The sequence below is a fragment of the Mycotypha africana genome (genome assembly GCF_025528875.1).
Source record: "Mycotypha africana strain NRRL 2978 chromosome Unknown BDF20scaffold_4, whole genome shotgun sequence".
NCBI classification, from domain to species: Eukaryota; Fungi; Mucoromycota; class Mucoromycetes; order Mucorales; family Mycotyphaceae; genus Mycotypha; species Mycotypha africana.
The window spans coordinates 14,614-37,117 of NW_026515728.1; the positions used below are offsets into that span (position 1 = coordinate 14,614).

Consider the following 22,504-nt stretch of genomic DNA (forward strand, 5'->3'; position numbering starts at 1 on the left):
GTTCTCAAGATACAGCCCTAATGACTCATGGCACTTGGATAATTTTTTAAACAAAACTGAATCCAAATATCAAACAATTCCGTTGTTGATTTAATAGTAGCTGTTGTTCTGAATTTACCCATTACTTGATGAAAAATTTTCGATAAAAGAGTTCATACATTTGGCTCAGCAATATCCTCTTCTACATTTTCTATCGTCTTGCTGCGAATAGCTAAAGAGAGGTAATATTATATATGTTACAGACTATTAATAGAATTGGCAATACATCATAAGGTTTGCTTGAGCTTTCGTCCGCAATGTTGAAATTATTTACCAAAGAAAAGGACAGCCTTATATTGCCGGTTTATTCTTAATTCTTCAGAGCGCAAGTTTCTTGGCACCCAACCTTGACTATTAAGAAAAAATTACGCAACCTTTTTGACGCTTACTTAACCTAGACTAATCAAAAAATTACCCGCCACTTTTCTTGTTTAGGCAAACACGTCTTTGCAAACATTTTCCGCGAACAGCATGAAGGCAAGGTTGAAGAAATGTGTAATATCAGCAACAAGCTGGAGAGGACAGACAAAATCAGCACTTCGAAAGTTAGAAAAGATACAGATAGTAAGGGCATAAGTGACAAAACTAAAGGTAGAACCTCCGGCAAAAGGCAATTCCCAGAACAAGATCTACTCGTTAAAAAGCACAAGCTGACAAAAGCGAACAGAAAATACCAGATTTGAAAGGATTCTGCGCACACACGGATAGAACAAACTAGCACCAATACGGGAAAATAGTAAAAGGAGTTTATCACTTAAACGATTGACCAACCACACCCAAGATATTGAAAAGAAAAAAAGGAACTAGTTGGGGCAGCTTGTCTAACTATGACATTCGAATTCACTAATAAGGCCTCTCATTGCACAAATTGTAATTTGTGCAGCTTACAGCTTTTATCAGTTTGAATCCTGGTAAGCTTGATACTGGGCTGGAAAAATGTCTTGTACTGAAAACAGCTTGAATAAGTTTTAAAATTTGTCCTTAACGCTCATTGGATTACTGATAAACAGCTCTATTCAATCGTTGGGACGAGCACAATGATAGATACAATGACAGTAAGCCAATGGTTAAGATTAGCAATAATGATGGTTGAACGATGATTCATATAGCTCCGTTCCCAAGTATGTCAAATTCAAATGTTTTTAGTAGATTGGTTTGTGGCGAAAGTGCTAACTGAGTATGCAATGGCAGCAAATAAATAGTGTCTCAATAAGGAAATTGAGGGGGCTGTATGAGGGGTCGCATAAAACTAAATTCGACGCATTGATGGTGCCTTTTTTTATTCGACTCCGACTGACACTCGGAATCCATAAACTGTACGGAAACTGGGCTACTGGTGTTGAGCCTGTCAAATAGGCCCTACCCAGCCTAATTGCTTTCCCTTTTTCTCTTTGTTCTTATTCTTTTTCCCTATAATAACTTGCCAATTTTGTTGATTCTTTCTTTTCTATTTCTACTATACGACGAGTGAAAGAATATGTTGCTTATACATCGCATAAAACTTCCTCTAATGAAAAAGAGCCCTCATTTGGCAAAACCCAAAAAGACAGTCTGCGTGAGGCGAAACAGCAGCAAACAACTGCCATTCGAAATCCAAGCAATTATCTGTGACATGTTAATAGGTGAAGATGCCTCTAGTCCGTATGCATTAACAGCCCTGAGAGTCTGTAGAGCATGGGCTGGTTTTGTATGTGAACGCATGTACAGGTAATTAGCATAAATGATTTCATAAACTCAACTTTAGTAAATATACACACACTAGAAATTGGGAAGTGTTACTAAAGTAAAAGGGTTGTTACACCATGACCTCTTTCTGAACCAGGAAATTTCAATTTAAGAATTACATGCAATTCATTGGTTTTGTCAACACTGTATCATTGCCAGACTCTGTACTTCCTTACGGCTTGTATGTGCGAGAAATCGATCTTACACCAGTCAACAAATACGGAGTAGACATGAGAGTACGAAAGTTGATTCGCTACTGCCCCAACCTTGTCAGTATTACGTTGGGTCAGGCAACTAGTGTAAAGGCAGATACACTGCAACTCATGGGTCGGTATTGCCAAAATGTACACACTTTGGAAATGGGCGGCATGATCAGCTTTCCTTTCATGTTCGATTGTGACTTCTCAGGCATGATTGGGCTGCGACGATTATCTCTTCTCACAACACCTGTGCAATCCACCTCTTTGAATACGATTCCCTCGTCGATACGTCACTTGCAAATTGCACAATTAGATGCCTTACAGCACGGGGAATTCGTCACCTTTCTGAAGCAACATCCTCGGTTGATCTCCCTATCAGTAAAACGGTGCCGACATATCAATAGCGATTTTGCAGCATTAATATTGCAATTACCGAAACTTTCAATACTGGAGCTGATAGGACCTGAGGTGAACGATGAGAGTCTGAAAGGATTTTTTGATATACCTACTCAATTACATACCTTGATTCTCCGTCAGACACAAATCACAGATGCAACCTTAAGGATGTTTGCTGATGGTTGTCTCGTGGTACAGAATCTGGATATCACCAACAATGCACATGTGTCTCAGCGCGGCATCGACGCTCTTTTACGGAAGAAGAAGTTTGAGAAGATTTCTTCAAATCTGTAGCAATCATAGGCGTAATGTAACTTTTATGAATTCATTTTGTATATAGCTTATTCCTGATATCAATAGCATTATCAATTTTCCTCCTATTCTTTTTCACAGATAAACACGTCTTGTTAAACATATATCCATTTTTCTTTCAATTTTTATCCAGCTGAAAAAATCATCAGAAACATTCTTTGCCTCTTCTTTAAACATGTCGTTTTTGGTAATTCAAATACCCCTTAACTTTTTTCCGTTTTTTTTTTTTTCTTTTTTTTTGTGGCAAGCTATAGTGGGGTTGGCTTAAAGCTAAGCATAGTATGGAAAAAAGAAATACAAAGGAAAAATTTGCTAGTTACGATGACATGTACACAGCCACACATATAGCTGAACGATAGAATAGTCAAGAAAAGAAGCTTGAAGGGTATAACGACTATGTATAAAAAAAGATGATTTAAGTTTACAGGTACTTTCTAGAGGCACCAAGAAAGCGTAAGCTTACCATTGTGTTTCACTTGTCTACCGCATAATACTTCAAGAATGCAAGCACTCATACCTGAAATAAGGAACCAATCAAATACCATAAATTGTCTATCACCAAAACCTGTATGATGAATCTGAGATATATTCCTTTTTCTGTTCCAGGGGAGTACGAAAAGCGAACAACACAGTGCTGTATATATATATATATATATATGCATGGATCACTTCATATTGGTTTCAAATGAGTCTTTTGATTAATTTGACTACTTGAAATAGAGACAGTAGGTGTAATGAAGAGAAACATGGGTCAAGTAAGAGTCGAACGGTTTCGATACATACAAAATGTCTAAAGAACCATCAAAGAATGAGACATACATGACGTTCCACCAAATCACTCAAACAACAAAAAGCGTGCTCATTGACGATGAAACGATATGTTTAATGAGAAACAAAGAAATAACAAACAGAAAGCATCTGCTCATAGGATAGTATCTGTAAGCCTATAATATTTGTTACGTTGATAAGAGTCTAAGTACAGGCTGTATTATTGTTACAATAGATTGCATGTTTAATTTAAAAAGAAAGATATCGGATAGATACAATATGTTGAGTAGTAGCGATGATAAGCTTAAAATAAAAGGGAAGATAAAATTGATAGCTGAATCAGATGTGGTTAATATATTATGTATACATATTTGATTGCTCGTTCCACAACATTATTGCTATCCTTTATGCCGAGAAATTACCAAGTAATTCGACAGGATGATACTCTCCCTTTGCAATCTGATCAGCGCGCTTAACAAGATCATACGTGATTTCAGACGATACAACAGAGTCTTGTTTATAAGCAGGATGGTTCTGAACAAACTTTCTCAAGTAAGCAGCACCTGTCATCAACTCACCACTAGCTCGTTTGCTAATCAAACTGATGTAAGAAGACAGTTTGCAACGCGTTTCAATGTCAATATTCGTACTATTCAGGTAGCTGTGAATCAAAGGCACGAAACCGGGAAATCCATTTTCCTAAATCAAATGTATACTTTCATCAGTCTCTTATTACTCTCTTATAAGATACTTCTCATCTCATCTCACCTTTCCGTTCACTATTTCGTCCATGGTCATTAGTTCATATGCATCCTCATCCTCTTCTTTCTCTGTATCCGTCTTACTGCGATTGTTGAAAACATGTTTTCTGAAATAAAACTTCTCGTTCAAGACAGCATCGCGTTTATGGGCAGTCTGTAAATTAGCATCCACTTTTGATATAGGGATATAGAAGTTGAGACCAAAACTGAGAATGGCACGAGTGAGCAAGACGATAAATACTGAAAAAGCGGCGTTCTCAAAGTCAGACATTTGTACTTCCATACTTCTGAATTCTACACGCCAGCCAATGGATGAGTTGGGTGGTGGTGGTTTAAAGCGCATTGTTTGCCAATTTGTTGACTGCAGATTCTGTTGAGAGAAACAACAAATATCAAACGCAAAAACAAAAACAGGAAAAATCAATATTCAAGTTTCATAAGCACATGTATCTAGAAAGAGTTTTATCAATCTTCTTTCTCTCTCTCTCTCTCTCTCTTCCTGCTTACCTCAAAATGATCAGATGATAGTTTGTCATCAACATCCAATAATTCTTTAAAGATGACCAGAGGGTCACGAATAAATAAATGGGCGATGTGTTTGGCTAATTTTTCATCAATATCATTTTCACGCAATGTGTTGTAAATGTCCTTATCGTACACCAAGTCAATATCGTCATATTTCGCTTTGTAAGTTGCGTCATTAGATAAATAAGAATCAATAGAGTCGTAGCGAGACTTATTGATCACAAATCGACTGTTCTTAAGAGGCTAAAAAATGGAACAATACAGGAAATTAGCATCGGTATGTCTTACTATATACCTTTTTTGGTCCGCATGATAACCCCTTCAATGAGCGACATTTACCTCTTCTCCTCTTTCTTCTGGCGGTCTATCGTCTACACTGGCAGAGATCACATTCCATCTAGCGTCCACATCAGCCAAATAGCCACGATAAATAGGTGAGTTAGCAGAAAGAGCCAACATCAACGGTGTCACGGGTGCTAACTGATCGTATAATCTACGAGCTTCATCTATACAACACGCTTGGAAGGTAAGTTGCAAACAACAACAACCCATACCAAATGCCATAGCATCCATGTAAATATGATCCGGTAAGGCTGCCCCTTCCTTAGCTTCTTTGTCATGTTTGAACAAGTCGCGATCCCAAGGAATGGTGGGATCGATAAAAGGCTTGGGTGTGTTGTTATCATGGAAAATAGGCATATTGATTTTCACTTTGGATCCTCTGCGTCTACGGATATTCGCTGTTAAAGTCCTAAGTGAAGTGGTAGAGTTATTGTTTACTATTCTGCCATTCTGCACGTCTAAGCATTAGAGAAAGAAGAGCTTACGGGAATCTAGCATGTGGGTTAATAATTTCATCTGGAACAAACAGACTTTGACATGCTGAGCCTTTGGGCTCGTAGTCAGGGTAAAGTTCATGTGGACAGCCGAGACGAGGATAATTGACAAGGGACACAGCATGTTCATCAGGGTCCATAGCATCATGTGCCAATTTGCGTCTTAATTTCATATTTGCTTCGACTTGAATAAGATCGCGGAAAGTTGAACCGTAGGGTTGTCCTGGTGTGCCTTCAATCATATAACGGCCATATTCGGGCCTCCATAATGCATCGGGGGCTTTACTGTGGAAAGTTGCAGGGATATCTTGTAAACAAAGAAGTCTTACCCATCTCTCTTTAGTAAATCCTTACTTACTCTGTTAATCCTTCTACGTAATCGGTTTCTGGTTTTGTCAACTTTTCGAGAATGTCAAACGCACGAAGAGATAGCTTGGTAGACTTTTCCTTGTCGTTAAACTTGACAACTAAATATTCAATCTGTTGCATGCGTTTTCCAAAGATTTGAGAGTAAAAATAAGAAACATGATTGTTTAACTAAGGAGCAGTATGTTTCAACGGGCTCTTACTTCATCACCCCAAAGCAAACGTTGCTTTTTCTGGTCTTTCTGACTGTTGTAAATATTCAAAAACTGCAGGATGCCGTGCTTATGGACATGGTCAGCATACTCTTTTGCTTCGTTCCAATGAAGTGGTGTTCCCAGTGACAAAAGACCCATCTTACTGTCTCTTTCTATTGGAGCAACTTGGAAAATGCGACGAAAACGTGAGTTAGGGGAAGAAAAGAAGCAAAAAAAAATGACGTTCCTCAATTCAAATAGTCGCAGAATATCATGATTTTTTTTTGTTTTGTGAAATCAACTTTTCTCCCCTTCTTTCGGAAAGTAAAAGGGAAGTGAAGACTTCCTTATTTGCACAAATAGTTTCAAAAGCCACACAGATGCCCTGTATTTGTCAGCAGTAGAGAATGTACTGGATTTTCAGAGCACTTTTCACCAGACTCATTGATCGAATTTGATTAGATAACAGCTGCATACGAATTCCTTGACTAGAGCTGGTGCAACTGTTCCTATCGGTCCATGTCAGTTGATTATTGTTCCATTCGGATTGAATTAAAATGCCAAGTGTACAAATACAAACGGTATTTGAGCGTAGGGTTTGCTACAAATGTATTCGTTATTCTGACTTGTGTATCAATTTTTCAAGAGTTTGATTTCAATCCTATGAGACAAAATCAAATATATTATTAGCGAGTTTAACCAGTCAATCAGTCACACAGACTAAGTTCATTTTATTGCAGTTACAGGAGGGTATTATGTAGCAAATGAAAAGCCAAACGAGATGATACTCAAATATTAGTCTCAATGGTCCCTTCAGAATAGATGAATAACTTTAAGGGTTTTACATATCTATTGTCGGTTTGCGGAGCCATATTACCAAAACGTGTTCTTGCGCTCAAAAAATGCGTCCGAATATATCATTAAAGGATTTAACAAGAACACGTGCCATACGGGTCAGTATTTGTTAAGCAGTGGAAGGCTACTGGTATTAATTTTCAATTTAATTGTGTGCATACAGGTAAGACTTCAACAGGCATACGATAAAAACTGCCCATGATTTATGGTTGGAGAAGCAGCAAACATTGAAAAGTAAAGGAAAATACTTCGGGCTGTATCTCTCGCTTTGTCATTATTGATTTCCCGAAAGCTCAGCCCGTGGCCGCAAAGGAGAAAGGATCCATCAAAAAGATATCCACACTGAGAAAAGCGAAAAAAAAGTTGGTATTAAAGATGTCAAAACCTCAAACTCATTGTCCATGCTACTGATTCGGACGACTTGGCAAAAAGAAATGTTTGTTGTGATGGGCCTACAGAAACCATCAAGCCTACGATCATTGTAAAAAGTCGTGTCTACAGACCTTTATTTCTGTCACCATAATCACTATTTTAAATCCCGAAAAAAATGCTAGTCCGGAAAACATATACGAATTCTCTTAATTCTTATGAAACGTTGACACTTAGAATCATGTATATCCGCGTTTTTGTTTCGGCTAAAAATTGCTTCGGCTGGATCAAATATTTCGAGTATGATTGGTAATAGCTATTCTATGAATGAAGTATGTAATACTGTTAATCAAGTTACAGTTGACGTTCGAGTGTATTCACTTAGAAACATAGACAGCTTTACTGAAGTCACTAAGTTAGTGATTGAGAGTATTATATATCAAAATAAATCTCTACTTTGGTTAGTTATAAGGATTTTTTAAAAAAAAACAATTGAGATTAATTTTGTAAGTAGTAGAATTTAACTGTCATAGTCGACAAGGAAATTCAGCGATTTTGGATTAATTGTGACTTAGCTTGTTTATTTCATATGCTTCAAATGTTGAAAAGTCTCTTTTTTCTATTTCAAACTCAGATTGTCTAGTACTATTATCTAAAACGTTTCACGAGTCAAAATGAACTGTAATTGCGATCACAATTTTGTTTTTCTTTTTTTTATTACTTTCTTATTTGAAACTGTAGCGCCTACTTTGACTACTCAACTGGCAGCACACAAATAGAGACATGAACAAGACGATCCCACCGAAACATGTACCGAAAGTGAATAATAAGGAGTCAACTTTTAAAGAGTTGGCACAGTATTTAGCAAAACGACAAATAGGTAACTTTGTCAATTTACCCTGCTTGCTTTTCTTTGACAGTTCTGTACCGAACTGAGACAGGCTATGAATCAGCTCGAGGTTGCTAATCACCTCCCTTGTCATTCGCGTTTGGATAGAGATTCCGCTGAAAATTATTCTCGTCATCGTCGTTGGATACTTCCTTAATTTACCTGGACCGAAGCATTTCATATTTATTAGCAACCGCAGAAGCGATGGTCGCTATGAGAAGAGTTTGTGGGATTTGACGTTCTTATTCTTCTATATATGTGTATTCACCGCTCTCAGAGCCGCCACTATGGACTATATTTTACTTCCGCTTGCTCGAATTACTCATGTTCCTATCAAAAAGCATCAAAGATTTGCAGAACAGTCATGGGCATTTATTTATTATACTGTTGCATTTAGTTTTGGCATTGTAAGTAAACTCAAAATCACATTTGTCTCATACCGAATAGCTTTACTCAAAAGTTATTTATGAATTTGCTTTGCCTATCTAGTATGTTATGTACAATTCGCCTTGGTGGTTTGATTCAACTTATTTTTGGAGAGATTATCCAGTGACAGATTACACCAAATCGTTCAAATACTACTACCTCATACAATTTGCATTTTGGTTACAGCAAATTTATGTTCTTCAAATAGAAGCACCTCGTAAGGATTACAGAGAGTTGGTGCTGCATCATATCAACACACTGCTACTTGTCAGTTTGAGTTATGGTTGTAACTTTACAAGAGTCGGTAATGCAGTATTTGTTTGCATGGATCTTCCTGACGCCTTTTTAGCAGTAAGTTTCTATTTTCTGACAACGAGTGGCAAGAATGTCATGTCTGAATCCAAATTCTGCCTATCATAGTTTGCGAAAGCTTTGAATTATGTAGTCCCTGGTGTCATATGTAATACAGCATTTTGCTTTATGGTTATTTCATGGATGTACACTAGGGTGTATCTTTACGGAAAGATCATATTGTCAACATTGACGGAACCGGAATTGTATGTACCCATATTCAAATTAGATCCGCTGAATGGATACTGGTTCCCCCATTTTGTCAAGTATATTATTCTTGGGCTTATGATAGGTCTCTATCTGCTTATTCTGTTCTGGACAATAATGATATTCAAAGTCATCGTACGTATGGTGACTAGTCCCGAAGCCAAAGATGTTCGTTCTGACGACGAAGATGAGGGCGTGGATATTTCTATTGAGAATATTGAAGGGTAAGTTTCAAACGTCTCTTTTATCCCAGTAAAATGTGTAAATAATTGTTATATTTCGTTTTCTAGTGATCATTCAAAACTGAAGCAGTAATGTGTTGATATTGTAAAAGTAGACTAGAGCGTAGTTAAAAGAAAACCGATACCAATCATTGTCTAACGTTATCTGTCACAGATGCGTTAACTAATCCTTATCTTAATTAATGTTTATCACAATAATTTAATTGTCGTCGAATACTTTTTTTTTCTGTATCTTTTTTATGTGGGCTGCAAGTTTTATTGCAGATACTCCAATAGTGTAATATATATCGGAAATATTATTGACAGCAGATGCTTGTCCATTTCTGATTTGAACGGTTAAAGCGGCAGAGGTTAATTTAGAATCAATTAAGCTTGCCTTAAGTTGTGTGTATTTTGATGTTGACGACAATTTCTTAATATGTTCGTAATGCTTACTCGTAGATTCTGAAGGAGAGTTTCGATGGCAATCTTTTTAATGGTTAGGAGATTTTTGAATATGTTAAATACTAAAGGAAGTGGGAAGAATGAAAATGCTCTCTTCAAGCCTCTTTTATTTATTATCCTACATTCATCAATATGCTCTGTCGAAAAAGACTTCCAGTTCTCTTCTTGACAATTTTGATTATTCTCTGTGTGGTAAATTTGGCAGCAGCCAAAAAGAAACACAAGCATAAAAAGCACAGGCATGACCACGACGATGATGATGATGATTATGACGACGATAACGACGATGATGATGATGACTACCACGATGAATACGATGAATACGATGATGATAAGGAGGAGGAAGAAGAGGGGGGAGAGTCTGATAAGCCAGAGGTCGTTACGCCCAGAAACGAAGCTTGGTTGAAGGATTTGGATCTTTCGGATATACCTGGAAAGGTTCGTCCTATTGGATCTGGTATCTGTAAGAATGCTAAATGTGATGGTACCGATAATGAAAAATGCTTTGAGACTTGCGGTAATCCAGCTACACCTGACGATATTTACGGTTGCCCTACAGCCAAACACTGGGCTTTAACATTTGATGATGGGCCTTCGAACTTTACGAATAATCTATTGGATATTTTGGACAAGGCACAAATCAAGGCTACTTTCTGTGTCATGGGTGCTCATGCTGCCAAATATCCCGATATTATAAAGCGTGCCTATGACGCAGGTCATCATATTGCTTCTCATACCTACTCTCATCCTCACTTGATGAGTTTGTCAAACGAAGATATTGTTCATGAAATCAAGGCTACTGAAGAAGTTATTATGGCAGCTACTGGTATTCGACCTACCTATATTCGCCCTCCTTATGGCGAAGCAGATACTCGTGTCAAAGCTATTTTCAAAAAACTCGGCTACAAGACGCTTATGTGGAATGTTGACCCTACAGACTACAACGTGCATATGCTTCACGATGGCGCATCACGTATTCAAAAATCAATTGAGAAAATTGCTAATGGTGGTGATAGTGGGTTGAATGCTCATAAAGATCCTGGATATATCAGTTTGCAACATGATCTGTATAAAACTTCCATTAATCAAGTTGACGAGATTATCAACTTTCTCCAGAATAAAGGATATGATTTAATGACAGCAGCTGAATGTCTTGGTGATAAGGACCCTCATAAAGGTGACGAAGATGACGACGACCACAACGACCATCACGACCACCACGATGATAACGACGACGACGATGACGACGATGATGATCATTACGAAGAAGATACATTGAGAAAAGCAGGTGCCGCCTCTGCAAACTCTATTACTGATCAAAGTGGTAATGCTGAAGCTCAAGCTCAAGCACAAACCCAAACCCAAACGCAAGCTCAGCAAGCTTCGTCAGCTACCGATAAATCGATCACTTACTACACTTATACTATTCTTTTAGCAGTCGTTGTCTTTTTAAACAATCTTCTATAATAAGCTTCTAGTTGGTTATTTCATCTTTTATCTTTCTTTAATTCAAATATATCATTACTGCTTTACTATTAATAAAATTATTTTGAAACTTCTTGTTTAGGTTGAAGATACGATTTAGTGTCGGTTTACCTTCTACTTACCAGAAGAAAATAATCGTTAAAGAGCCAATATATGAAAAACCTGCAAGTATTTCTACGCGTGTATCGCTCCATAACGTTTTAACAGCTTAGGTTGTAAAATTTTGTTGAACATTCGAGATGTAGAGGCTTCTGTTCATTTTGCAGGGAGCTGTATAGGAAAGAAGCAATTACGAAGTACTAGGTATAATTTTCATAATGGTACGATGTATGTGATTATTTTATTTCTTGAATAAAAGCTTATACCATAAAAGACAGCACTATGCCTGAATGAAAAGGTTGTTTTTGACGTTACATAATGAAGTATATATTTGTGTTATAGCTTTTGCTAGTTGACCTACTGGGTTTATGTAGCTTCTGATTTGATCATCTTACCCTTTAATAAATGTCTATTTCATTATTGACGGGAAGAAGGTTCGCATTGACTGTTCGGTGAAGTTGTAATTAGCTTTAGGTGTAAAGCGGTGTCTAGCTTTTAAAAAGAGTGAAAAGTAACTGCAACTATTAACCAAGCGAAAATATAGGTATTGGCAATACTATTTCATATCTAATGATAGAGTCATTCTTCAAGCGTTAGTATAAGATCTGAATCACGATGAAATCGTCCAATAATCTTGAGTTGTCAAAAGTACCAATGGTTTCCACTCCTGAATATTGTACCATGCCAAACAATATATCGAGATTAGGGACTCTAATGAAACTCTTACTCTAAGGTATACAAGCATAATTACAATTTTTCTCGTTTTGTTTATTAGACGTTATAATTATTGTTATATTTATAAAATTAAATAGAAGACCATAGTCATCATTATAGTAGCAGTTGTTATAATCACTGGCTGGAATGCATTAACGGCATTAACAGATTGCTCTTTAATGGTACCATCATCGCTCAGCAACTCTCCTTTAACTGGAGCAATACTAGGATTAATAACAGACGTGCCGGAAGGCGGAGCAATTTGCACAGTAGGAGTAGCGGCATCAATTATTGTAGTAACGTCCTCATTGCTGTTGTGTTCTTCCTGTTTCGGTTTTTCCTGTCTCGCAGAATCGCTTTCGTTGATTGTTTCAGTAGCAATAGGTGCATCGTTCGTAACTGTAACAGGGTTATTTCCGCTGCTGCTTGGATTGTCATCACTGGTAGCTTTTTCTGCGTTGGTTTCGTCTGCGTCAGCTTTGCCTTCGTCAGCTTTGCCTGCGTTAGCTTTGCCTTCGTCAGCTTTGTCTGCGTCAGCTTTGTCTGCGTTGGCGTTGTTGATTACGGTACCAGACGTTATAGCATTTGTTGCAATTCCGGTGCCAGCAATCGCGGTAATCGTTCTAGACTTTTTAGTGGAGGTCTTCGTTTTGGTAGTTGTATGCGTGGCAACGGTCTTGATAGGTTTAGGTGCAGCTGATTTTTCGTCTTTTTTATCACTGTCATCAGCAATATTTGCAGGTGAGGAGCTGCTGGGTTTATCGCCATAAGGTCCACTATAATCACCTGGGATAATGTGAGCACAACCCTTTTCGGAAATGCCACGGTTGCAAGTTCGGTCATCATTCTATTTAGTTATGTATTAGTGATATGTGTTCAAATTATGGTTTAGGCAAATACAATGGTAAACTCACACAACAGCGCATACAGTAGGTACGACCAGCAGGTTCAATCAAGTTTACATAGTATTTCCAACCGGCACAAGAAGATCCTTTGGGTGCTTTGATGTCCATTTGTCCACCCTCGTCTGTCAAGTCTAATCTAGCTTTGGTTGGATCGATTTGTCCAGTGACTTGAACATATTGATCGGTAGCAACAAAGTGCGCTGATTGAATGAATCCTGACTTCAATTTACCAGCATTCTTTGCTAATGGGGTCTTGCCAATGCAGAATGCCTGTGCGTTCCATTCTGTATCCGAAATAATTCTATCAACAGAATCATTGGGAGGCAAAAAGACGCAGAAGTTGTTGGCATCAACTACTTGAGCAATTTGTCCATATGCGTGAACGTGTGATGGCGACAAAAGCGCAATGGATGTTGCAATAAGTAAGCCGGTTGTGCGTGAAAAGAACATATTATTAATTAGGATCAAATGTATAGTCGATGTGACAATTTTTGTAAGGAGCGTGATATAAGAAAGAGTCGATATAAACGAAAGGTGTGGGGTTACTGTAACTAAGGTACGATTGTTCTACTTTTTCTTTTCAATAGAATATGAATGTCTTTTTGTTACAATTGAGTTGAATGTATATCACAGAGGAAAAAGGTAAGTTAAGCGTTTTGTGGAGTGAAATAGCCAGAATTCAATTTGAAATGAATTTCCGTAAAAGGAGTAGAAAGGGGCGGATATATATAAACTCTTAGCAAAGCTGTAATGCGTAGGACAAGCGTGGTATGGTGCCACATATTCTTAAAGGATTCTTTGGGGAACAGGATAACGCAGTTGGGTCCCACTACTATACAATTGAATGCTAAAATAAGTAGGTGCACAAGTAGAAATTGCTGGTGCACAGACAAATGCTTTGTAAGATGCAATTTTTGAGCTAAATAAATGAAACAGAGGACGACTATAGCTTTAATATAGAATCTACAATTTTTCGACAAGATGATCATTGTTCTTTGTACATCTACACGATCTGAACTGCATAGTCTGGATATGCATATAATTACGAACCAGTTGCAATTGAATTTGCGCGACTAGTAGTATCTGACATAAGGTAAAAAAGATTGTCAGAGTCGTGATACGATTATTGTATTTTTAGCCTATTCAAAAAACACAACAACATACATCTGTTGTACTGCAGTGTTTCGAAAAAGAAGGAAGTCTGTAACAGACAAATGTTGTTATTTTTAGTCAAGCTCCTTTTTGACTGCCATAAACAGATCAATTGCTCCTTCTTCCTTAACATTATTGAAGACTTGGTCAAAATGAGTCTCAAATTCGATATTTAAATCATTTGTACTTATGTATATACATTGAGGTAAAAGATGTATGAGAAGCTCTTCATTCGAAGCTAGCTAAAAGCAACACGTTTGTACGGCCATGTTGGCAGTATTAAAAGCTCTCGGAAACAATAAGCTTAATAGATTACCACAACACATTATATTATGCCTGAACATCTATCAAATAAAGATTACTTCTGTTTTTGCAAGTTAACGTGTCAGATTAATAAATCTGTTTACTTACAGAAGATGCTAGTCTTCTCGATAACTTTCCTTTATTTTTAGTCAATGCCCATAAGCTTGTCGTAAAGCAGGATTGTAGAAGTTGTCTTCGTGAACACAAACCAACATTAGAATAAAGCAAAGTGTCACCAATCATGAACAGGGCATAACGATATAAGCAGCTGCCTCAATCATTTCCTGATAATTGGTAGTTTCATATTTGTCCACTATCCTTGCAGACATTTTATTCAATTTATGTACTTGATCAATAATAATACTTCAAAGCGTAATACGCGGTTATCCTTTATGCCACAATTATATCAAACCGTTGGATACAGATTTACAAGATACCTCTATTTTCTCACTGCCTTGTTTAAACTGTCTTTGCGATGATCAATATTTCAATGCCACTTAGAAGAGTCATCATCTCATTTTCAGTCACAGATAAGATTTTCCCCGCTTTTTAAGATTCAGAAAGATCGAAGACCCAAATTTCAGCATCTTTCAATTACTTATCTTAGCAAATATAATAACTATAATGGCCGCTCTATTGAACAGGTATTTGCAATATTCAATGGCCTAATAAAAGCATTCTTGAAAAATTGTAACCTGTTATTGAAAAATAGTAATTGCCCTGACCTTAAACTTGTTGCGCGTGGAAAAGTACGAGACTTATATGAAGTAGACGAGAAATCTCTTCTTTTTGTCGCCACGGATCGTATTAGTGCTTTCGATGTCATTATGAAGAATGTAAATAGAACTTCAATACTAACTGAGCAGATAGCAATATGTTTTAACCAGCTTCTTGGCTTATTTCTACATAGCCTATCCCAGGAAAAGGCAAAATTTTGACACAGATTTCATTGTTTTGGTTCGATCTTTTGAAGGATATCATCCCCAACCATTTGATAACGGCTGATTTTGACCAGATGCCTGAAATTGTTCAAAAATACAGAGATCAATTAGAGGGACGCTCTCTTTTAGTGAAGAAGATGCGTGTCGTTCCAATTGAAGCAATTGTACGTGGTTATATCACCGGTTCTGGTTGGGCCGAATATAAAAAGAAAGGAACAATTTGCGATATACCCCTTGAAACAGGCTTAGTGGAGAGTGAAAAGCTTCCTGAAGTGCTTTTCACCCCTAGCACCAAGGCTGAAATTGGAGACCATGGTAAGGAATGACCACAAAAATTATAGCCCAGTGCAAGATAGATTAATCGTATTGTATGAATGTAGATGAAAATATACATCCTTCAAAAATGGTTGATATATTAGGAGATAAAGCAATTGCTGACAAGATTACACAGTCTGCTATTGCTCTGTATAGTAAAGCAAGTGAATATGCTTCTAAGAGAGGAATTATCATTGCCGATACAAAATTCGAATTTGGTTTAGATGAGGATAACAACTTGACGTTGATTGACGAGGTTTTGACACCTGGTGAGTAAATTGAATCTCAGAGCATATTCTATTTTTTGTGAGAAGGTCACTTATAAAAATACTTTAGATTCCTCTCGCTTCTGGCCAGCAAATGCATATGAAAAAGGCAGAGTTCAAGATAGTTTCGACAAGCAATTTTTACGCAACTATCTGGAATCAATTCACTTCGATAAGACCACTAGTATTGAATTACCAGCTGATGTCATTGAAAATACTTTGGCAAAGTATAAAGAAGCATTTTTTATGTTAACAGGGAAAAAAGTGCAATTGTAAACACTATACATCCACAATCTTCCGATCCTGAAATACCTATGAAATGTAAATAAATGCTTGTAACTTTAGCTAACATTGTATCTTAACGGTTTTGTTAATCTCCAAGAAAGGCAAGAAGTTTCGTCATATGCACGCTGTAGCTATTTGAACACAGCCACATGTGACGGTTAAGCCAGCTATTAATCAGTAAAAAAAACAAAAAAAAAAAAGAAAACAAAGAAAATACAAGAAATTTCTTTTCCTTCATTCATCGATCATTTAGTACGATGCCTGTCCGATCACCCACCCTAACTTCCACCACTGTCAAAGGACGTATAAATTCGACGACTCAACAACTCGCAAAAACTTCTGATTTAGTAACGCCTTTAGCCGAGATTGAAGAAACAAATGAGAACGTCAGCAAAGAAAAGTTAAACAACATGAAACTCATGATGCGCACTTATGTTCAAGGTGCTCTTCGAGAAAAAGAACAGGTAAACTATTCCTTCTCTTTGAATTATTCTTTATAATTCAAATGAGAGTAGTTTTACTGTGTTTTTCTCTGTTTATTTTCTGCTCAACCTACAATCCGCGATGCTTATATCACAATATGAATCAACCATTTTAAAAGCGGCAATGGGATGTGGAACAACTCCTTCTTTTCCCTGTTGTCGGAAAATTGCAACCAACTACTGCGGCATGTCCCCGTATGTTTACCCTCTTGCCGAGTTTGTTTTACTTTGGCAAATAGGGGAACGGTATTCATACGTTCGGGTAATTGTCCTTTACAAACTTTTAACGGGTCCAAAAAGTATATATTCATTCATTATTCCATAATACATGAACTTTCTCGAAAGTTTGAAGGATTAAAGGGAAAAGATTGTCATAGAGATGACAAGAAAGAAAGAAGCTATAAAGGTTCATTCTTTTTTTATGGGATAATCAGGAATAACGTAGTTGGATTTCATTTTTATGAAGTTCATTGAACGCACTAAAATCTTGGCTTAATAAAAAAAGAAAGAACAATAAGCTTTTCTAAACGGATTATACTAGCAATCTCCTTAATGATGATTAAATGAAACTAGAGGAATTGCTATGGATCACTTCTACTTTTTGAATCTCTACACTCCCTTCTTCCTTCGTTTATTTTCTTATTTATATGCTTAATTTATCCTATTATGATACTAATCATGTGGATATATCTCCTTGTTACAATAGGGAAATCCCTCTCGCTACAACGAACTTGTTGAAACACTTTCAAGAGATCATTCAAGCCCTGGAGCACAGTCTTCTTTGCAGTTATATGTTTGGTTGACTGTCCTGTCTCAAAATGTTTCTCTTCTTGACAAATCCTGCGTAAGCCTTGTTGAAGCTGCTCTGAAAATTGACTGGAGCTTCCGTAACGGTGACTTTATGAACACTTATTTGGATTTCATGGAGAATCTTGTATCTGCACATGCATTCTATATTGTACCTGTTCTGAATTCGATTGTGTCAGGTTTCAGATATCGTAAGTGACAGAATAACTGCAATGTTCGAATAACATATGCACTAATCAGGTCATATAATTTAGGCTCTAATATACCCCAAATCACAAATATTACTCGTACTATGTCCTACGAGCGGCATCATGAAGCTTTAAGATGTGTGCTGAAACTCATCCCTACAGCCTCCAATTCACTTTTTGTTAGCCTTGTTCGTCATATGCCCCACAAACGTTTCAATTCAGCAGAGCAAGCCGCCTACATCAAAAACATTTTGCAAGTAACCGATTATGTTCCAGTTTTACGTAAACAAGTGCTTGGTATGGTTGTGGATCAGATGGTCCAGATCGATGCGCAAATTCAAATCGAATTGGATGAAGTGGATGCAGATATTGAGTTTGATGTGTACAACTTGCAGTTTGATGAGAATTATGACTCAGAAGACAGTGAACCAGAATTAGAAGATGACATAGATTTGTCGGACGATGCCAGCGTCGATTCCGATGAAAACGCAGACATTGGAGCCGACACGAAAGATGATATTAAGGAAATCAAATACATGGTCCGTAAATTAGACGCAATGATGACATTATGTTTTGAGTTTCTTGCTCGCCATGCTCAAGACAGTGAAGCTACCGTACAAAATGAAATATTTTATGCCTTGGTTGATATCTTTGACCGTGCTGTTTTAAAAACACTCAAGTCGAGGTATACACAATTTCTATTGTTCTTCTTTTGTTCTTTGAACGTAAATGTGTACAGCGAATATTTTCTCGATCATTTGCTTCACCATATCAGCGATTCTATGAAACCGAATGTTACTCGCGTTGCTGCTTCTGCTTATATTCAATCGTACGTCGCTCGTGCCAAGTTTTTAGACTCAACTACTATTCAACGCGTTGTAGCAGCATTAACATCATGGTGCGAAAGTTACGCGTGGCAATATGAATCACAAGTCCAAAACCTGGACTGTACAAAACATGACGTTTTTTATGCTGTTATTCAAGCTGTTATGTATATTTTTTGCTTCCGCTGGAGAGATTTGGTGGTAACAAATGAATTGGAGATTGAAGAGGAAATGGAAGAGGATATATCCAGCATTTCTTATGAAGAACGCCAACTCACACATCCTGAGTCTGGCTTTGGTAGTGGAGCTCCTCGTAATTGGTGTGTCGGCTTAAGGAACTTGCCTCGTTTAGTTATGAGTAAATTCAACCCTCTCAAACTTTGTTCTCCTGGCGTCGTACAGCAATTTGCGAAATTAGCTCGAAACACTCATTTCATGTATGTATACCCTATTTTAGAGAAGAATCGTGAAATCTTTGTACCAGGTCTCGGAAATGCAAATTTATTGCAAACCGTACAGTCTTTCTTCCCCTTTGATCCTTACAAATTGGGTAGCAGTCGTATTTTTGTGGACAATATCTATTTTGAATGGATAGCCGATGACGAAGACGAAGAAGAATCCGACAGTGAAGAGGAGGAAAGCTCAGACGAAGACGTGAGTGCAGGCATGATGTCTATGAGTATAAGTCCTAATCCCAATGTACATTTTCTGCAGTAAACATTTAAGTCGAATACTTCTGCACTTGTACATTTTTTCATCTTTTGCTCATTCATGTTTTCATATATTTACTATATATCATTTGTAAAAATGCTCGTTACCATTCACTTTATTTATGTATTTCAACAATTTAAAATGAAATATTTTGCATATATCTCCTTTTTCCCTCTCCATGTAAGTCTGTAATAAAATTATATTCAAAATAATGTATTGTCTTGTCAGTGATATAAGCATCACGTTTATAATTTTTAGTCGGTATCATTTTGCGAGCGACTCTGTCTGTAGCCCACTGTCTCGGGCTTCAATACAAAAATAACTATAAGTGCGACCATGAGACCTATCATTGTGAGAATAAACGCAGTGCGTGATCTACGTCTCCAAACATGATCCATTCGTCTATTAGCAGCATTCTGTCTATTTGCACAAGAAGAGAAATGTATAGCTCCAAATAACCAGAATAATGGGCAAAAAAAGCCTAGTATAAAACAGATTAAAGAAGGACGGCGGCAATAAATTGATAAGCAACTGTTACTCTTTGAATGCAGCATTTTTTCGTCCGCTCCTCTCATTTCTGTCAATTGCTGTTCGCTTTTTTCCAACTTATTGATCGTTCCCTTATCTGAGATGGCGCTTATTGAGTCATCACCTTTCCCTACTTCGCTTCGTATTTGTTTTGCTGCTATTGTGAATTGCTGTTTCCATCGTGCTGTGGTATCAAAAATAAAACTCTGTCTACGATTATTCATTTCGTCAGCGAGAATGCATGGTCGCTCTTCGTCAGAAGCCGTTAAACTATTCCTCTTTCTATTATCATTATCTTTTCCTTGCATTCTAACTTTTTTCAGCAACTCTAATCGTTCTCTAACAAAGGCTTTATCGCATTCTGAGCTTGTCATTGTAGAAGAAGAACAGTTCCCGCTGCTGCTGTTCAGAAAAGCAGAATTGACAGCCAAATTTGGTAACGTTGGTATGCCTGCTTCTGTAGTTGGTAGTGAAGAAGAAGCTGTACTAAATGAAGCGGTGCCGTCAAAACTTGGTCGACTACTTAAATTATAAGGTGATGGTCTGCTGCGGGGCGCATTCATTTTAGATTCGAGGTTTTGCTGTGAAGGCGGCAAGGAGGACAACCTTGCACCATTAACCAAACAATCCATATTGCGCTGATGGCGAGCCGTATTAGCCAAAGGCTTTGTTGAGCCGTGCATATAAGACTCAAATGTGTACTCTGGCCGGAAAAAAAGTTCCCAACGATGTCGTTGGATATGTGTATTGATGGCATCTTGATTCTCCAACATAAACTGTCCCGTGAAATCCTCAGATGGATCCATCATAATGCTACTTCTATTACTTGAAACCGCTGTGTCAGGCATCGCTGCATATATAATCCAATAATGTGCTTTTGCTGTACAGCTATGAATGGTTGTTAAATAGCAGCAAAATATATTAGAATAGGAAAGGAATGTTGTTCTCTGCTGAATATCGCAGCAACAAACGAATTAAAATGACGTACTATCTACCAAGCCAAAAATGAAATACTTTTGCACCCGGCAAACTCTATGGAATTTTAGTAATGTATTTTCATGTAAACAAAGTCGGAAACTTAGAAATTAAGAGAGTTGTAAACATTTTTGTTTCTTAGTGTACGCTAAAATTCTTATTAAAAATCTGTGTGGACGTTAGTTTGCGAGTAACTTTGCCTATGTGTATTATCGAATTCGTGTATTCTCGCTAATAAGACACTCCTCCTCGTAAAATTTTATTGTGCTATTCCAGCATAAGCCATTTTTTCGAACTTTCACTGCAGAAAATCAAACAGTACTTAATGTAATAAATTACCGTATGACAAAATTAACAAGCGTTTATTGATGATTATGTACAAAATGTAATAAACACGCTTATAGGAATAATAAGACAAGTAGTGGTAAATCACAAAAAAGAACTCAAATTAAAAGGAGGAAAATGCTATCACAGAAACAAAAAAAATAAAAAATAAAAAATAAAAAAATAAAATAAAATAAAATAAAAAAGCAAAAATGCAATACTATCTAGTTGTTTTCGATCTGAGTCTTGTAGTGGACTTCGGAAAGGTCTCTCAGACGAGCAGCAGCTTGTTCTGGTGTCAAATCACGTTGAGGCTCACCTAACATTTCAAAACCAACAAGAAACTTACGAACAGTGGCACTTCTTAGGAGAGGAGGATAGTAGTGGAGATGAAGATGGGCGTAATCATATTCACCATTGAATGGTTTTTGATGAATACCCATAGAGTAGGGAAAACTGGTTTGGAACAAATTATCATAGCGGCAAGTAACACGACGAACAGCGTCGGCCAAATCAGTCTTTTGCTTGCTGCTCATTTCAGGCAAAGAACCAATGTGAGTCTTTGGTAACACCATTATTTCAAAAGGCCAAACAGCCCAAAAAGGAACCACCACCAAAAAGGTATCATTTTCAAACACGGTACGCTTACGCTCAGGATCAGCCATTTCACGTTGTGCGTAGTCACACAACAGACACTTACCACTATGCTTCTTGCTATACTCTTCCAAGGCAATCAATTCTTTACTAGGTTCCTCGGGAATACGTTCGGTACACCACATTTGACCGTGAGGATGAGGGTTGGAACAACCCATAGCTGAACCCTTATTTTCAAAAATTTGAACATGGTTGATATAATCCTTCTTCTTCATTTCGGTATAGCTCTCTGTCCAAATATCAACGACCTTTTCAATTTCTTCAACAGTCATCTCGGCTAAAGTAAGATCGTGACGAGGAGAGAAGCAAATGACATGGCATTCACCGCGAACACCTTCGACCTTGAGCAGGTCGTCATCGTTGACCTCAAGTTCAGGTTGATCGGCCTTGACAGCAGCATAGTCGTTGGGGAAGCGGAAAGTAGAGTCATATTTGGGATTGTGTTCACCGTTGGCACGAACATTGCCTGGGCAAAGATAACACTTGGGGTCATATTGAGGTCTTTGCTCAACGTTGGGTGATTCTTGTTGTCCTTGCCAGGGTCTCTGGGTACGGTGAGGAGAGCAAAGGACCCAAGACTTGGTAAGAGGATTGTAGCGACGGTGAGAGTTGTTGCTGAAGTCGAACATGTTTCGAAATGA

The 22,504-nt window shown here is 37.5% G+C and overlaps 9 protein-coding genes across 9 annotated transcripts; 5 read left to right on the forward strand and 4 right to left on the reverse strand.

Moving 5' to 3' along the window:
• Positions 1–1,883: 1,883 nt before the first annotated feature.
• BDF20DRAFT_911864 (uncharacterized protein) lies at positions 1,884–2,654 on the forward strand (the record flags this gene model as incomplete). The annotated part of the gene is made up of 1 exon (XM_053083887.1): positions 1,884–2,654. One exon carries the CDS (start codon positions 1,884–1,886, stop codon positions 2,652–2,654), a length of 771 nt encoding a protein of 256 aa, XP_052936814.1.
• A 1,191-nt stretch (positions 2,655–3,845) lies between these two features.
• On the reverse strand, positions 3,846–6,281 carry BDF20DRAFT_817842 (glutamate-cysteine ligase-domain-containing protein; the record flags this gene model as incomplete). Its single annotated transcript, XM_053077294.1, has 7 exons — positions 3,846–4,139; positions 4,221–4,571; positions 4,709–4,969; positions 5,066–5,477; positions 5,554–5,847; positions 5,921–6,042; positions 6,132–6,281. 7 exons carry the CDS (start codon positions 6,279–6,281, stop codon positions 3,846–3,848), a joined length of 1,884 nt encoding a protein of 627 aa, XP_052936815.1.
• Positions 6,282–7,991: 1,710 nt separating this feature from the next.
• Positions 7,992–9,771, forward strand: BDF20DRAFT_861947 (TLC domain-containing protein). The gene is made up of 5 exons (XM_053080594.1): positions 7,992–8,226; positions 8,344–8,642; positions 8,725–9,012; positions 9,082–9,443; positions 9,510–9,771. The coding sequence occupies exons 1-5, from the start codon at positions 8,130–8,132 to the stop codon at positions 9,532–9,534; spliced, it is 1,071 nt and encodes a 356-aa protein (XP_052936816.1). The 5' UTR covers positions 7,992–8,129; the 3' UTR covers positions 9,535–9,771.
• Position 9,772: 1 nt separating this feature from the next.
• BDF20DRAFT_986641 (uncharacterized protein) lies at positions 9,773–11,783 on the forward strand (the record flags this gene model as incomplete). The annotated part of the gene is made up of 4 exons (XM_053085224.1): positions 9,773–11,290; positions 11,473–11,558; positions 11,603–11,710; positions 11,749–11,783. Exons 1-4 carry the CDS (start codon positions 10,038–10,040, stop codon positions 11,781–11,783), a joined length of 1,482 nt encoding a protein of 493 aa, XP_052936817.1. The 5' UTR covers positions 9,773–10,037.
• A 462-nt stretch (positions 11,784–12,245) lies between these two features.
• BDF20DRAFT_861950 (uncharacterized protein) lies at positions 12,246–13,784 on the reverse strand. The gene is made up of 2 exons (XM_053080595.1): positions 13,118–13,784; positions 12,246–13,050 (listed from the first exon to the last, which is right to left on the reverse strand). Exons 1-2 carry the CDS (start codon positions 13,556–13,558, stop codon positions 12,286–12,288), a joined length of 1,206 nt encoding a protein of 401 aa, XP_052936818.1. The 5' UTR covers positions 13,559–13,784; the 3' UTR covers positions 12,246–12,285.
• A 1,381-nt stretch (positions 13,785–15,165) lies between these two features.
• BDF20DRAFT_861952 (phosphoribosylaminoimidazole-succinocarboxamide synthase) lies at positions 15,166–16,421 on the forward strand. Its single transcript, XM_053080596.1, has 5 exons — positions 15,166–15,207; positions 15,276–15,399; positions 15,474–15,819; positions 15,885–16,088; positions 16,156–16,421. Exons 1-5 carry the CDS (start codon positions 15,188–15,190, stop codon positions 16,359–16,361), a joined length of 900 nt encoding a protein of 299 aa, XP_052936819.1. The 5' UTR covers positions 15,166–15,187; the 3' UTR covers positions 16,362–16,421.
• Positions 16,422–17,464: 1,043 nt separating this feature from the next.
• BDF20DRAFT_411035 (RNA polymerase I-specific transcription initiation factor RRN3) lies at positions 17,465–19,512 on the forward strand. The gene is made up of 2 exons (XM_053075397.1): positions 17,465–17,850; positions 17,914–19,512. The coding sequence occupies exons 1-2, from the start codon at positions 17,754–17,756 to the stop codon at positions 19,386–19,388; spliced, it is 1,572 nt and encodes a 523-aa protein (XP_052936820.1). The 5' UTR covers positions 17,465–17,753; the 3' UTR covers positions 19,389–19,512.
• A 64-nt stretch (positions 19,513–19,576) lies between these two features.
• BDF20DRAFT_861956 (uncharacterized protein) lies at positions 19,577–20,895 on the reverse strand. Its single transcript, XM_053080597.1, has one exon. It carries the CDS (start codon positions 20,756–20,758, stop codon positions 19,637–19,639), a length of 1,122 nt encoding a protein of 373 aa, XP_052936821.1. The 5' UTR covers positions 20,759–20,895; the 3' UTR covers positions 19,577–19,636.
• A 538-nt stretch (positions 20,896–21,433) lies between these two features.
• On the reverse strand, positions 21,434–22,492 carry BDF20DRAFT_817903 (galactose-1-phosphate uridylyltransferase; the record flags this gene model as incomplete). Its single annotated transcript, XM_053077299.1, has 1 exon — positions 21,434–22,492. The coding sequence occupies one exon, from the start codon at positions 22,490–22,492 to the stop codon at positions 21,434–21,436; it is 1,059 nt and encodes a 352-aa protein (XP_052936822.1).
• Between the last annotated feature and the right edge of the window lie 12 nt (positions 22,493–22,504).

What these genes read in the sequence shown, in the direction of transcription:
- BDF20DRAFT_861947 (XM_053080594.1), top strand. Translation starts at nt 8,130, where the DNA reads ATGAACAAGACGATCCCACCGAAACATGTACCGAAAGTGAATAATAAG. An exon ending in TTGCATTTAGTTTTGGCATT is followed by an intron (nt 8,643 to 8,724) that starts GTAAGTAAACTC and finishes TTGCCTATCTAG; the next exon opens with TATGTTATGTACAATTCGCC. An exon ending in TTCCTGACGCCTTTTTAGCA is followed by an intron (nt 9,013 to 9,081) that starts GTAAGTTTCTAT and finishes TGCCTATCATAG; the next exon opens with TTTGCGAAAGCTTTGAATTA.
- BDF20DRAFT_861950 (XM_053080595.1), bottom strand. Translation starts at nt 13,558, where the DNA reads ATGTTCTTTTCACGCACAACCGGCTTACTTATTGCAACATCCATTGCG. An exon ending in CCTACTGTATGCGCTGTTGT is followed by an intron (nt 13,051 to 13,117) that starts GTGAGTTTACCA and finishes ATAACTAAATAG; the next exon opens with AATGATGACCGAACTTGCAA.
- BDF20DRAFT_861952 (XM_053080596.1), top strand. Translation starts at nt 15,188, where the DNA reads ATGGCCGCTCTATTGAACAG. An exon ending in ATGGCCGCTCTATTGAACAG is followed by an intron (nt 15,208 to 15,275) that starts GTATTTGCAATA and finishes ATTGAAAAATAG; the next exon opens with TAATTGCCCTGACCTTAAAC. An exon ending in TGACGAGGTTTTGACACCTG is followed by an intron (nt 16,089 to 16,155) that starts GTGAGTAAATTG and finishes AAAATACTTTAG; the next exon opens with ATTCCTCTCGCTTCTGGCCA.
- BDF20DRAFT_411035 (XM_053075397.1), top strand. Translation starts at nt 17,754, where the DNA reads ATGAACACTTATTTGGATTTCATGGAGAATCTTGTATCTGCACATGCA. An exon ending in TGTGTCAGGTTTCAGATATC is followed by an intron (nt 17,851 to 17,913) that starts GTAAGTGACAGA and finishes CATATAATTTAG; the next exon opens with GCTCTAATATACCCCAAATC.
- BDF20DRAFT_861956 (XM_053080597.1), bottom strand. Translation starts at nt 20,758, where the DNA reads ATGCCTGACACAGCGGTTTCAAGTAATAGAAGTAGCATTATGATGGAT.